Source organism: Egretta garzetta, unplaced genomic scaffold (genome assembly GCF_000687185.1).
Source record: "Egretta garzetta isolate BGI_Z169 unplaced genomic scaffold, ASM68718v1 scaffold335, whole genome shotgun sequence".
NCBI classification, from domain to species: Eukaryota; Metazoa; Chordata; class Aves; order Pelecaniformes; family Ardeidae; genus Egretta; species Egretta garzetta.
The window spans coordinates 582,433-597,215 of record NW_009259795.1 but is presented as its reverse complement, the minus strand read 5'-3'; the positions used below and the strand labels follow the sequence as shown (position 1 = coordinate 597,215).

The 14,783-nt window shown below is 40.9% G+C and overlaps 1 protein-coding gene across 1 annotated transcript in view; it reads right to left on the bottom strand.

The window, feature by feature from the left end:
- Positions 1-4,352: 4,352 nt before the first annotated feature.
- SLAIN1 (SLAIN motif family member 1) overlaps positions 4,353-14,783 on the bottom strand; it is a 20,273-nt gene continuing 9,842 nt past the window's right edge. The window contains exons 2-4 of the mRNA XM_009639681.2: positions 11,818-11,982; positions 8,598-8,907; positions 4,353-4,428 (exon numbers count right to left, since the gene is read on the bottom strand). Of these exons, the coding sequence (XP_009637976.1) occupies positions 4,353-4,428; positions 8,598-8,907; positions 11,818-11,982 (551 nt within the window). The remainder of the gene's footprint in view (positions 4,429-8,597; positions 8,908-11,817; positions 11,983-14,783) is intronic.

Below are 14,783 nucleotides of genomic sequence, written 5' to 3'. Positions count from 1 at the left end.
AGATGCTGGTTTTCAGTATTTGTGTTAGCATACAGGCACTGCAATGCTGGTCCTGAGATCCTGGACATCACACTGTACAAACACAAAAGGAAAAGACCGGAGTCCATGTCTCCAACAACTTGTGATTTAGGTATAGCAAAAACACCAGAGAAATTAAAAATGACAAGGCAGCATTTGTCAACATGCTAAAGAGCAGTCAGAATGCACTGGCAGTTTAACTGTAGTCCTTGCTTTTAGTCGTGCCGCACCAAAGGAAAAGCCTTCCTTAAAGGAAGGATGTGAGGGTGAATAAGAATTTGAGTCCCTTATGTTTTTGATGGATTCCCCCCACAGTGAGGGGCAACTTAAAAGGGAGCTAGGAGGTGCTTTGCTTGCAACAGGCACAGGCAGGCATCATGGACTTAGACAGGGGAATCCACCTCAACACTCAGTGAGAAACCAGTAGCGCGATGGACTAGCATCGATGGCTTTGCAAAAAGAGTACAACTACCTTGTAACTCTTGTTAACTGTATTCCACAGAGGGAAGGAAATCAGCAGCATTACAGAAGAAGTGGCCAAAGCAGGAAGACAGGAAAATTCTCTCATCATTTTAGTTTGGACAGATTTCCGATGCTGAAGATACTACAAGGCCAAAGATTATTTCAGATGAGATCATGGATGAATGCACTATCAGCAGGGATGAAAAAGGAAATGTGTATCTTCAATTTATGATGCAAGACTTTGACTTAACCAGAATATTGGGTTGTAGAAAAGTCAAAGACCGTACCCAAGTTACAGGGCTGAATGGCTGGAGATGAAGATGTTTCATCCCCAATATCAAAAAAGGGAGGGAAAAAAAAAAAAACTTAGAGAAAAAGGTGGAGAGTCATCAGCTCTAGAGTTGAGACTCCAAGAGAGATGAGACTTGTAGACCCAAGACTACAGTTTGGAGAGACGGAGTTAGGTCATTTTTGGGATGCAGCAACAAAGAGACAGGAGTGGGATTTGCATTCACAGACCAAAAGAGAAGAACCAAAGAAGAGGCAAAGAGAGTTCTCAAACGCTCCCTTATACTTAGAGATAAAACTTTGGTTGTTAAAAATAAGTCTGAGTCTTTATTTTAAAGAAAACCACATGGTTTGCTGTTTCCCATTGCCCTGGAGGAGATTCTGCCTCTCACAAAATTGAGCATGACTGAAGTGGTTTTGTCTTGCATGTTCTACACATTTTACTCCCAGTGAGACTGTGGTGAAGTATGTGACACTTTGTGCACTGTGCAGGAGTATCTGGTTCATTGATGCTAATGTCAGGGGAGACAGCCAGCTCCCCCAGCTACAGGCAAACAGCAGCAGTACCACAGCCCATGGTTGAAATGAGTGTGACTCTGTTGATTCTTTGAGTGTAGAAGGGATCAAGCTGCTCACACCTTGGGTTTCCACCTAAGGTTTGATGGCATCCAATGTGACAGATACTTGACAAAAACACTTAAAACAGTAAAGCTATAAGATTACCAAATCCTGACATGATGGATGCATGTATCGCAAGGGAACAGGACAATTAAAAAGAGAAAACTAACTGCATCATCTCAAAGAGCTCATTATATACAAAGTGCTTGACTCTCCAGTTCACGATGCATTTTGTAGTGTGAAATTTAAAAATGCAAATCACAAACAGTTGGGCAGCTTCCTTTAACATGTTGTCATCATACATAAACAACAGGCGCTGGGTTCAGACCAAGAGCCTGGAAAATAGAAGAGCTTTCGCTACTAAAAAAAACATTTTCAAAGTATGTACTGCCCTCCAGTGTGCAACTCAGTATTACCTTCAACAGTTGCAAACCATCTCACAAATTCAGAGTAATGTGGGGCTGTAGTGTCCCAGATAAGGGAGGAATGGGGATAAAATCCCGGCACTAGGGAACACAGTGAAGAGGCAGCTCAGACCAAGGCTGGTACAGCCAGCAATGAGCAGAAGCTAATCACCGAGAGCAACAAAGCTGGTGAGGGGTCTGGAGCACAAGTCTGATGAGGAGTGGCCAAGGGAACTGGGGTTGTTTAGTCTGGAGAAGAGGAGGCTGAGGGGAGACCTTATCGCCCTCTACAACTGCCTGAGAGGAGGCTGTAGTGAGGTGGGGGTTGGCCTCTTCTCCCAGGTAACAAGCGATAGGATGAAGGGAAATGGCCTCAAGTTGCTCCAGGGGAGGTTTAGGTTAGATATTAGGGAAAATTTCTTCACTGGAAGGGTTATCAGGCACTGGAACGGGCTACCCAGGGGAGTGGCTGCGTCTCCATCCCTGGAGGTATTTAAAAGATGGGCAGACAAGGTGCTTAGGGACATGGTTTAGTGGTGGCCGTGTTAGGTCAACGGTTGGACTTGATGATCTTAAAGGTCTTTTCCAACCTAAACGATTCTATGATTCTATGATTGCCATTGGTGTCCAACCATCTTTTATAAAAACAACCATACTGGTTTCCTAGCACCAAAAGCCAGGAGAGCTTAACTTGGGAGGTTCCACAGCCCTCCTTCTCACAGGCAAATAGCAAAGCCCCCCCTGAGCTTGCTCTGCACCCCTGCCACAATCAGTCGGAAACAAGATAAACTGTTCAAGACAACAGAGATTGTCCACAAATGACTGATTGCTTTAACCAGCAGTAATTTCTTCAATTAAAGCTTCTTATGAGCAAGATGAGTTCCTCATACTGCTGCTGAAATACTTACCTATACAGAGGTAATTTCCTTGCTGGAATATTTCTTGCTACTCAATTCAACCATTCCGCTTTTTTTTTTTTTGGAAAAGAAAAAAAAAGGATTTTAACTGGATTAAAAGAACTAAAGCGTGAAAAATGAATTGTTTATCTCTGTTAAAACAGTACTATGCTGTGTGGAGATAATACTGCACTACCATACAATCACTTCTTATGGTAATAAAGGTTTTACTCACCACTAAATGCTTCTCCTTTGTTTTTTATTTTAGTTTGCCCTTTTAAGAAAAACAGGTCCTTCAGAGCAAAATTCAGAGCTAATTCAGAGCCACGGTGAAAAACTCACTTGGTACACACAATCTCTATTTCCCATTGCAAGTCACATTTGCACTTGCAGAATCTGAACATCAAATTGAAAAAAAAAACAAACAACAATAAGATTGATTTAAAAGACTTATCTTTCATCTATGCATACTATGGCTTCGTAACACAAATTCACAAGATTTTAAAAAATTTTCAGATGAACTTAGTTACTATTTGCAAAAATCCAGCATAATCTAGATGCCAAGTAATAAAAACTTCAGGAGTTAAGTAAATGTCACTTACTAAATCCTGACAATGTTTGCATTGCACACTCCAGAACAGCGTTATTGCTGAAATAGATTCTTTTATTTCTGAAACATTCCAAAACAGCAGTATACACAGTTGTAATCAAATATTAAGTCATATGCCATTATAAGAAAGCATTGATTAGTGCAATTGAATTTTGTAAAAGATCTATCAAAAAGATTATTTGCATTAAAACTCATTTTCCATAAGCAACTGTTAATAAAACATTACAATTTTATTCTTTGTAATAAAGTACTGAAAACCAACTGTAGTTTTAGAGATCACTGTATCTTTGTAAGTGCAATGTGACTTATGCTGCCATTTTAAATACAAAACACTAACAATAAATTAACAAATGAACAAATGGTGAAAGACCAACAAAACCATGCTGACCTGGCTGGATGGCAGTTTCCAGTGAATGCTACTTTTTTTTTGTGCTTCTGCAACATAAATATACTGCTTTGTATTGCCAATGGTACAATTTTGTATGATATGTTCCTAGCGCTAAAAAAGTACATTACCCCAAAAATATTATTTATGGCACAGAAAAGTTAAATTATCTCTGTTGTTCAAGGTTCAGGCAAGTTTAAATGAACTTAAGTATACAAAATAAAATGTACTGGAAACACTAGGAAAAAATTCAAGCACATACATAAGTCCCCCCAAATTGAAAATAAAATGCATGATGCCTTTACACTGAATAAATTATCTTAGAATTTCAGTACGGCAAAGCTGCCCGGAAAGCATTGTCTCCTAGTTCTTTCCAAGGAAATAGTCTGGTAGTTTGCACATATATATAATACTTTCTTCAGTTCCGAATGCCAACACTGCCATTGTTAGTCTGATAACAACGCAGCTGTTCAGGTAACTGATTAAGTGCAATATTTAGTATTTGATAAGATGTTCATTTTTTAAAAATGACATTGCATTAGGGATGGTTACATATTAAAATCCCGGGGGAAATAATACTGCATGACCCTCCTTTCCCAAATCATTGTTACCCAGCCAGCTGGGTAATGAAATCCACATTATTTATTTTCACTGTCGATGGGCATCCTTCATCAATAACAGCCGTCTCTCCAGTTCCCATCCCGCATTGTACTGAGCGACGAAAGTGGCTTTGGAGGCTGAAGAAAACTGTATTAAATGAATGACAAAAAAAACAAACAAACAAAGGAAGTCATATTTCATGTGAAAGATCAACTTATCATTTACTTCTGTAGCGACGCTGGCTTTATGGTTTGCTTGGAGACATCACTCCGGTACATTTCCGGCTCCATGCAAATGTGAAATTAAGGCCACTTCCAGTGAGACCCCATTACTGTTACTGGTCTTAACGGGATAAAAGGTTGGTAAAAAGGAATTTGGTGAATAATTCTCATGATGCACAAGACCCCTTCTAAATGGGAAGATTTGGTTCTTCAGGACTAAAGGTGATAAAATCCCCATTTTTGTCACTACAGACAGAAGCAATCTAGTGGGAAATATTCACTAAAAAGCTGTTGTGCTCAGCATGCTCGTCAAAAAACAGCACTTTATAAAAACACAGTGCACTAACACTAAAGAATTTAGGTATCTTATCTGTTGAAGAACTCTACCAATTCCTGCTCCAGACACACTTATCCAGACACGTGATGATGTGTTTCCATCCCACAGCCCAAGTCAGAGAGCCACCAGTCCAGCACTACTGCCCCTGCAGGGTAACTTGCCATCCTCCAGGCCCCCCCACCCTCACACCTGGGCTGCATCTCTCACTAATGAATGAGGACTTATTAAAAAGTGCTTGTTGACCATCTCCCAAACCCTCCAGGTACCACAGAGTTAACTGTTTCAGAAAAGATTTAAAAAAAAAAGGAGAAACAACCATCAGATTTGACCTGACTGTCAACTCACAAGGCAGGCTACCTCTAATTTGCCACAACCGTATTTTAGTTACACCACAACTTGCTGAAAATAAAGTGTCCCAATTCTGTGAAATTGTTTCTTATAAAACCAGGTCTCAAGCCTTGTTGTCATACTTCCCTGCTTTTTCTGTGCGTTACTGACACCTCCTCTCCCTTCCAAATGCCCTTGGCTGGAAAAAGGCAGAAGCATGTTATAAGGCGGGCAGAGTCAGTAAGTTAAAAACAGTCACCAGAGCAGCTTCTCGCCTCTCCACTACAACTGCTTTTAGATTTAAAAAAACCCTGCACCTAAGTAGAAAAGGTGGTTAAACTTAGGTTCAGCCAAGCAGCTTTTGTGCAGCTCCACTTTGTTGCAGTGTTACTCATCTTGATATAAATCCACTTTCTTGAGCCATAAAACATCACCTGCTCTCCCATTTTCTGCAACTGCTGCTTTCATTTCTTTTTTTTCCAGAAAGGAAAAAAAAAAAAGAAAGTATGTTTAACAATCTTCAAGAAAAAATGGAGAGGACAGAAGTGAATAAACATCAGCTAGGTTGAAAATAAATGTAGGAATACTGGTACGTCTCCGGAGTCAATCCCTGCTACAGTGATTCACAGGGCAGTGAACAGGAAAGCGTGCCAGCGTTGAAAACTGTTTCAAACAAGCACAAGCTGTCAGTACAATGCTACATGGTTTGAGATGACAGTTTTGGAGGGTTTGTAGTCCCTTTCTACTTTCCTGTCACCAGCTGGACTGCAGTGACTGACTCCAGCACAAGGCAGCAGGAACAAGCAAACTTCCCATCTTGGCTCCAGAGCTCTGCTTATGTTGCTGCCATGCCTGTGCCTGGTACCTGGGATGATCCAGACCCTGACATGCTGATTGACTTCCTGGCTTTAGCTGGGACCTGCCTTGTCACTGTGGACTTGTCTGGAGACTGGGACTGTTGGCTGACCCTAGTCACCATCAGTGCTACTCTTGGTTGGGTACTGTGGGGCTGTCCTACTGCCTGGCTGTCCTACTCGGCTCCCAGCTCATCTTGCCTTACTGGAAGCTGCCCTTCATATAGTGGTCCCAGGTAACGATAGAAAGTGGAGGACTGGCAGATAGGGGACGGGAGATGAGAAGGTAGGTCTGCAAGAGGCCCACAGCATGGAGTTGGAAAGCGCTGGGGGTTGTGTGGATCCATTCAACAGGAACCAAAAAAAAAAAAAAAGTGCTGCCTTATGTGTAAGGCTAACTAGAGATGGACTGTACTGTTACAATTTCTTGACACTGCATTTGGATGCACGACTCTCTGATGGCAAGGAGAAAAGCAGTTAATATTTAGCCAAATTGGTTACCTAGGCTATTATAATGTTATTTTGCAAATTATCGAAAGCACTCCCTCTCACAAGCTTGATCCCTTGCAGTAAATACTGAAGTTCCCTAATGCAGGCCCTATATAAAGTGTCTAACATGTTTTCAGTATCTAAAATACCAATAACTTGGCTACCTAACAGTCTGGCCATAGGCATAAAGAAACAGCTCTGTTGTGAATGTGAACATCTGACTGATTAAAAGAAACCAACCAACCAAACAAAAAACAACCAAAAAAAACCCCCAAACCAAAACAAAAGACCTTTTCTACTTTTAACCCAGTTAGGACTAAAACCACTTTAATTTTCAGTATAACAGAAGCTAGACTCCTAACTTGATAATCAGAAATACCATTCCTTAGAACTGACCAGTGACAAAAATCATCAGCGAGGAAGTCTGCTGCTGCTGGCTGAATTCTTTCCAAGAAAATTCAATGTGAACTGAAACCGTCCGTATTTTCCACATGAATAAATAAAATGAAACTAGGGTCTTAAACAGCTGTTGGCTGAGCTCCAATCTGCCTGTACTTTTAGAGTCCTATGAACTTGTCATTCCCACAGTGCAAAGACCATCCATCTACAAGGAACATTGGTCTGGCTCTACTGCAACATATGATGCTGCTAAGGTACATCTGAAGGTGAAAAGACAGGAGCCCAGACTTTCTGGAGTATAAATAGCTTTGTTACTGATTTGAATCAGTTTCTAATAAAAACAGTGTTGAGAGTACACCCTCCCACTGAAACCTCTTAATTTGGGTTTTCTTTAATATTGTCGGTTGCACGAAAAGTTACAAAAATAGCAAGGGACTGGTCTTCATGGCCCACAAAGTCTCTTTCTCACGTGTTGCTATGATAGATTTAAGAGCTCTGCAGAAGAACATGAAGTGGAGGAAAGGTAAAAGAAAAAAAGCAAGACCTCTACTTATAAAAAACCCTTTACAGAGAGAGTTCCAGCAGAGAGCAAAGGAGGTTATAATAGAAATCTCATGGTACAGTCTTCTTCAAAGAAGAAACTCGACAGGTCTTTATCAAAGTTTCACTGCAGTTGGTCAAAATCTGTTGTCAGTTACATCAGTGTAATCCCCAAGTAACTCAATCAAAGAGAGAATGTGAGCAATTAAACTTATTCTGGATCTAGCCAGTATCTAGTGAAAAGTATAAAAATTGTGAGAGCTAACAGTGACAGTTCATCCAAGAAAAAACTGGGTGGTCACATAGCGAGCCCTCACAAGAAGAGGTATGCATGCAATGGGAAAAATAGTTGGAAGAGTTGACACGAGTTGATAGAAGTTTCTCTTTGAGATACTTCATCACCTATTAATCACAGAACATACAGCTAAGAATTTAATTCCCAGCTGTGATAAGGTGATTAAAATGTAGACTCTTTCCTCAAGTGCTTGCCACCAAAAAAAAAAAAAAAAAAAATCATTTGGAGATTAAATTCTCCTGGAAAAATGCAAAAATGCATTTGCTTTACAGTACAGCTCATTGCAAATATGATGCAAGTATGCAAGATACTCCAGGATTCCCTGTTTTCCTATTGTCTCCCAAGCGGAACTAAAAAGATGCTGGTTCAACCCAAGACTGTACTATCCAGAATGTTTCCTTCTTCACAATGCCCTAATGTCACAAGTTGCATTTTTACAGTCTGCTGCCATTTACAACAGGGATGCAACTCTATCTATTTGAGTACTCTAAGATTTGCTCATCCTCTGACATTGAAATAGCGCTTGGCACAAGTTTGGAAGAAGGCAAGCCACATATGTTACTGCTATGAGGTTTTTCCATCGTTTTTGATTTCTTATTGATGGGCAGCAATCCATGCTTATTTATATGTGATTACATTCTATTAATTATCATAGTTTACTAGGAACTACCAACAAGCATTGTCCATCATTATATGTGGAAAGAAATCTTCATCCTTTCAGTGACTCAGATTGGGAGCTAGAAACTCTTCTGTTTCATAGGCCAGCTTCATGTTCAAGAGAAAACACCCCTCAGTTCCCCCCCAGTCTAAGCCAAAACCACCCATATAGGGAAGGAGGCCTGTTTAACTCTTACCTTCGAACTGGCTGTGCAATTTTACTTCTGGGTATTCCACTCCCATTGATGGCCAGCGATGGTCTTGGAAGAGCACTGCGCCCTACAATCCCTTGACTGGCAGTCTTGTTTGGCATTGGGATCCCAGTGTTAGAATATAACTGCAAGTTGTTGGACACTGGAATATTGCTGCTGCTGCTGCTACTACTACTACTACCACCACCTTGCACGGTTGGGCTTACGTAAGCAGTAGCTTTGAGAGGCTGTCTGACAGACACTGGAAAATGTCCCACACTGTGAACTCTGTGTTGAAGCTGTCCTGGTGATGGAACTGTAAAAGTGGTAGAAAAGGAAGTAACAAGGTCAGTATACAACAGATGAGGCCAGGTAGTAATGCTTATTTCTAAATAAATCTGGATAGGGATAAACACATCATTATACAATTTACTTGCCAATTATAAACTTCTGAAAACCCCCTTGGATCAAATACTGTATCCAGTAACACTGCACTGAACTAAAATATCCTGTTCTACCCCCATCCTGAACAAAAATCCCACCCCATATTTGTCCTTCTTTCTCCCCTCAAAGAGGTTTCATTAGCCATTACAAGCACACTAATTCCACCTATGTAATTAGAGCTTTAAACAGGAGAAATTGCTGAAGGTGTAAATGAATTACTGTTAGATAATCTAAATTTTTCATAGAATCATTTGTTTGGAAAAGACCTTTAAGATCATCAAGTCCAACCGTACCTGTCCACTACGATACCATGTCCCTAAGCACCTTGTCTGCCCATCTTTTAAATACCTCCAGCGATGGAGATGCAGCCACTCCCCTGGATAGCCCATTCCAGTGCCTGATAACCCTTCCAGTGAAGAAATTTTCCCTAATATCTAATCTAAACCTCCCCTGGAGCAACTTGAGGCCATTTCCCCTCATCTTGTCACTTGTTACTTGGGAGAAGAGACCAACACCCACCTTGCTACCACCTCCTTTCAAGGTAGTTGTAGAGGGCACTAAGGTCTTCCCTCAGCCTCCTCCTCTCCAGGCTAAACAGCCCCAGTTCCCTCAGCCCCTCCTCATCAGACTTGTGCTCCAGACCCCTCACACCAGCTTTGTTGCCCTTCTCTGGACATGTTCCAGCACCTCAATGTCCTCCTTGTAGTGAGAGGCCCAAGAAGGCCCTTTAGTAAGGTTGCTTGCAATACCACATCTTGTTTAAGGAACATTGCATTAAAGCATTTTAAAACATCACAGAAGTCTAAGTTTTATGTATAAAACTAGTAAAAAGGCTATAAAAAAATAAAAAGGCTATAAAAAGGTCTTGAATATGACAGCATATTCCAAGGCCTATATTATGTAAACTATCATTTTAAATCAATGGTATGGGTTCCAGAAGCTTTATATAGAGATATTCTACACAATCCTGCCCTCTGGTGTACATCAGACACACATCTGTTTCAGAGCCCACATATCAAAAGCAAACTCTCAAAAGCACATAAACTAACATAGCACATACAGGGACATCTTAAAATCATTTAAAGACACAGAATAAAATACAGATGTGTGATTCAATTAAACAGTACTGGCAATATATTGCTATGGAGCTCTGATCATAACATAGCTCCTTAAATACCCCAGCACAGCCACTTATTAGAAATGTTCTTCAAAAAATTATTTCAGAAAAAAAAAATATCACATTTTATACACACATATTGACATACATAAATACACAGAGAAATATATATTTTAAAATAGTAAATAAAATTAAACTTGCAATACACTACCATGCAAATTCAAGTGGGAACCTGAACAACTACTCCTATTCAAACAGGACAAAAATAAAACAAAATAAAACCAGCAGTCAAGTATATTTTCCACAAAAGGTGCAATTTAATAGTTTTGAGCATTCCAGTACCTGAAGGGGACCTAAATGAAAGCTAGAGAGGGACTTTTTACCAGTGCATGTAGTGATAGGACAAGGGGTAATAGTTTTAAACTGAAAGAGGGTAGATTTAGATTAGATAGAAGAAATTCTTTACTATGAGGGTGGTGAGGCACTGGAACAGGTTGCCCAGAGAAGCTGTGGATGCCCCATCCCTGGAAGTGTTCAAGGCCAGGTTGGATGGGGCTTTGAGCAACCTGGTCTAGTGGAAGGTGTCCCTGCCCACAGCAGGGGGTTTTGAACTAGATGATCTTTAAAGTCCCTTCCAACCCAAACCATTCTATGATTCTACGATTTGTAAATTCTGCTCAAATTTGAAAGAAAATGCCCACAGGAAAAGGTTTTGCCAGCTTCTCCCTCCAAAACCTCACAGGACTTGGGAGGCATAAGTTAAATCCTTTCTTCTGCCTGCATCCAATTAAATCCATTTTTTCCATTTCCTCTCAGAGCACCTCAACCATTGTGATAGAAAAGACGGGTTTAGATCTTTATCTGTCTTGTTTATATTCTACATTAATAATTCAACATCCACTAGATCAATTCTCCGGGAGTGAGCGAGCGGCTGCCTTTCTTCGAGTTGCCAGCCGTTAAATCCATTTTTTCCATTTCCTCTCAGAGCACCTCAACCATTGTGATAGAAAAGACGGGTTTAGATCTTTATCTGTCTTGTTTATATTCTACATTAATAATTCAACATCCACTAGATCAATTCTCCCTTCAGCCCTCCATCAAGAAGTCACCTAGATTAAACTAATTACAGAGTGATTTTAATTTCCCCACTCAATAAGTATATTATAATTGAGGCTATAACCCTCTGTTTACCACATTTGCTCAGAAGAAAGCGGCTCAGTAACAGAGAGGTCATGTATTTTAAGACAGTATTTAGACAGTGTACTGTGAAACCAGCATTGTATAAATTACCAAGAAAAGCAGGTTTCAATTCTAGTATCAAAAGTAAAAATGTAAGCCTATATGAATTAGTTGCGTTATTGGTGCTTCTACAATACCACTCCAACTACTAATTATTACCATAATTTTTGTTTTTAAGTTGGCACAAAATGAATGGGCAAAGAAAAAAAGAATGGAGGTGATGAAACTCTCAGTACTGCATAACAAGATCAGCAGAATTTGCTTTCCAAAATAGCAACTTTGAAAATCCTGACCTATAATAAAATCTGGTGCAAAAGGAACACAGTCAGCTTTTAATTTTTCATAAAGCAGAGGATCAGTGACTGAGACATGTATTTTACCACTCTGTTGATTTCTTGTGCGCAGCCAAACAACACAGGTACTTACTACACGACTGCATCCTTGAAATCCCATTGCTCGCTCCATGCAAATTGGAGTCAAAGCTCTGACTGTTCCTCACAGTGACTGGAGAACTAGCAAAGCCAGCATTACTGTTAATGGTGGGCGTACTTGGCATCCGAGCGAGGTTAGGCATGCTTCTTCGAAGTTTATCTGAAGCAAAAGAAGACAACATCCATAGTCATGTCAGAATTTCCAACATGCACAAGCAGCCTCTGAATAATTTCTGTAAGAAATCGAAATTAAAACACATTACTTCAACACAAAGAAAGGTTTTGCTCTGCAGGAAGAATATGAATACGTTATTGACAGCCTACTAATTGAACCCTTCTTACTACTGTAACAGCATGGTTATTCACAAATAATTTTGAAGACACCGATAGGCAGTACATTTTTGGAATCACAAGGATTTAAACACTGAAGTGTCATAATAAGGATCAATTTCAAGCAAATGTATAAAGTAGGTCAAATGAATCATGCCCTAAATGTGTCTGTTTCTTTGCGGTGAATACAAAGCACGGCTGCAGTAACAGTCAGACACAGGCACCTATGCTGTGGCTGTCTAACGACAGATGAGATGAATCCATCCTAAGTGACTACAGTCTTGCTTTCAGGTGTCAATGAGATGCTAAAAAATTCCATTCAGTACCTAAACCTTAGTAACATGTTAAGTTTCTGCAGGTGGCCACGCGCAAAACCTGCTAAGTCTTGACGCTCAGTTGCTTGGAGCCCTGGGTTGACATCAGGATTTTCAAATCCAGTGGCTCTCCCTCCTAGCCCAGTTGTGGTGCCTGATTTGGTGGGCATTTTCAGAACAGGCCTGTAGGGCCTTTCACAAGAAGAAAGCTGTAAACGCCCCAAATGTTTTGGGGGCAGGTTCAACAGCTAAGGCAAGTGTCTAAGAGGTCAGAAGATGTCAGCAACCCCACTCACGCTAGTTGATTTGGCGAGAGAAGCTGAAACCAAGTCTGACATCTCAAGAAGACTTCCCAACCACAACAGCATTAGGTAATCAAAGGTGAAGCTCTCTTGGTCTCTTCTGCCATGGGTCCAAAGAGAGATGACTCAATTCTGTATGATGGGAAGAGACTGGCAGGGGCAGAAAGGCACACACTGAGTGACCTGGTCTGAATTGCCTCCTGTGACGTGACAGACTTCAGTGAAGCACTGCTGTGGGGAAACAACGGGTCATTCGTTAAACTGTCATTGACAACACCACTAATGCTGGCCTCTTGGCCAGGTTCAGGTGGGGCACAAGTGCTGTGCCCTGCTGAGGTGGCTATGTTCCTCCTGGTTCCACATCAGCATGGAGGCCACTAGCTCCTGCCCCTGCCATAGGTTCCAGCGCCTGGCAGATGCCTGCCTCCAGTTCTTACACTGCAACAGAAAGCAAGGTATACTCGTCTCCTAACAGGCAGCTATGACTACTCTTTCCAACAGCAAGCAGGGCATTTCAAGATTGACATTTTGGATTTATGCACAGAACAACACAGCGCACATGGCTTGGAATTGCTGTTTTGGGTTGACCGCCTAGCTCACGCAGGGCAAGTTCAGTCCACAGAAACAATGAATTGACTTAGGAATCTCTGTTTATCAGTCCACATAAATATATAACCTATTTAGCACCATCATGAGCTCCTCTAATCCTTAAAGCTGCTAACAACTGACGAGTAATAAGAAGTGACAGTACAGTTATATCTTAACAAGGTGTTTGTAGTCTCTAACAGTAACTTCAATATATGTGATGCCTATGTAATTCCAGCAAACTGAGTCACAGCAAGGCTACAACTCCAGCTATTTTTTATGACTGTCCCTCATGATAACAACTGGTACAGAATCCTGCAAATGGTCAAAAACATCCTTGTACTTCAAAGGTCCAGCATTTTTAATATCCTTAGGTCCCGAGCCCCATTTACTAATGCCTACCTTGACACTATATCATGCACACTAGTCCTGTAATGATGAGACCTTTTTCTCTTCCATCTCAACTAAGGCTGACTTTCAGTTACATTAGATAGTCTGACATAGAAAACCATTGCTGTCTAGCAAAAAGATTCCCATGAATAAAATACACTACATTTTCATAGTTTTGAAATCAAACAGTAGGTATGGGAGGTAAGATAGGGAGGAGTTCAGTGGGGGAAAAGGAAATGCAAGGTTTGAGTTCCCAGAAACTAGAGCACACCCTAATAAAGAACCAATTTAAGGGCAATCCTTCAAAGAGTTAAAGAGTCCGTGTGCTTCAGTGACTCATCACTGACACTGGCAGGCTGAAACTGTCAGCAGTACAGCAATGAACATTTGCAAAGGGATTACCACTGTGGTTCAGTCGGGTGGTAAATATTAATATAACTGATAGAACAATGATAAAACACTTATCAGGCTTCCGAAACTGTCCTGGGGATGCAAGCAATGGCATCCATACAGCTACTGTATGTCCCTGTTTCTGAAATACTCATGATTTTGCAAACTGGCAAGGAAACTGTCTTCGTTTGACGCAATCCTTGGCCCAGGGTGGCAGAAAATTCATGAGCATGGGATGTCTGTAGCTACTGTTCATTTTGGAGCCCTAGCCTATCCTTTAAAATCCTAGGTCCTGAAATCCTAGGTCAACTTGGCAAAAAAGGGTTGAGCAGCAGGATGGTGGTAGTGAAGATGGCACTGCATAAAATAGCTTTTCTAATACTATCCACATATCATGCTGTATAAGCAGAATTCCTGGGACTCTACATGCTCTTCCACTCAGGGACTGCATCAGCCACCACAGGCATGATCTGCGCCTTGGAATTGTCCAGTGGATGCAGCTACAATAGCAGGAAAAATAGGTACAGAAGTAGCTTGGATTTCCTCCATGTCATGGGTGGCCACGTCTTTTGCCTCCTGTTCATTAGTCCCTTCTTGTTCCAGCAGTCTGCTCTGCTGCTGATTCATTCAGTCCTCAGGCAGCAGATTCC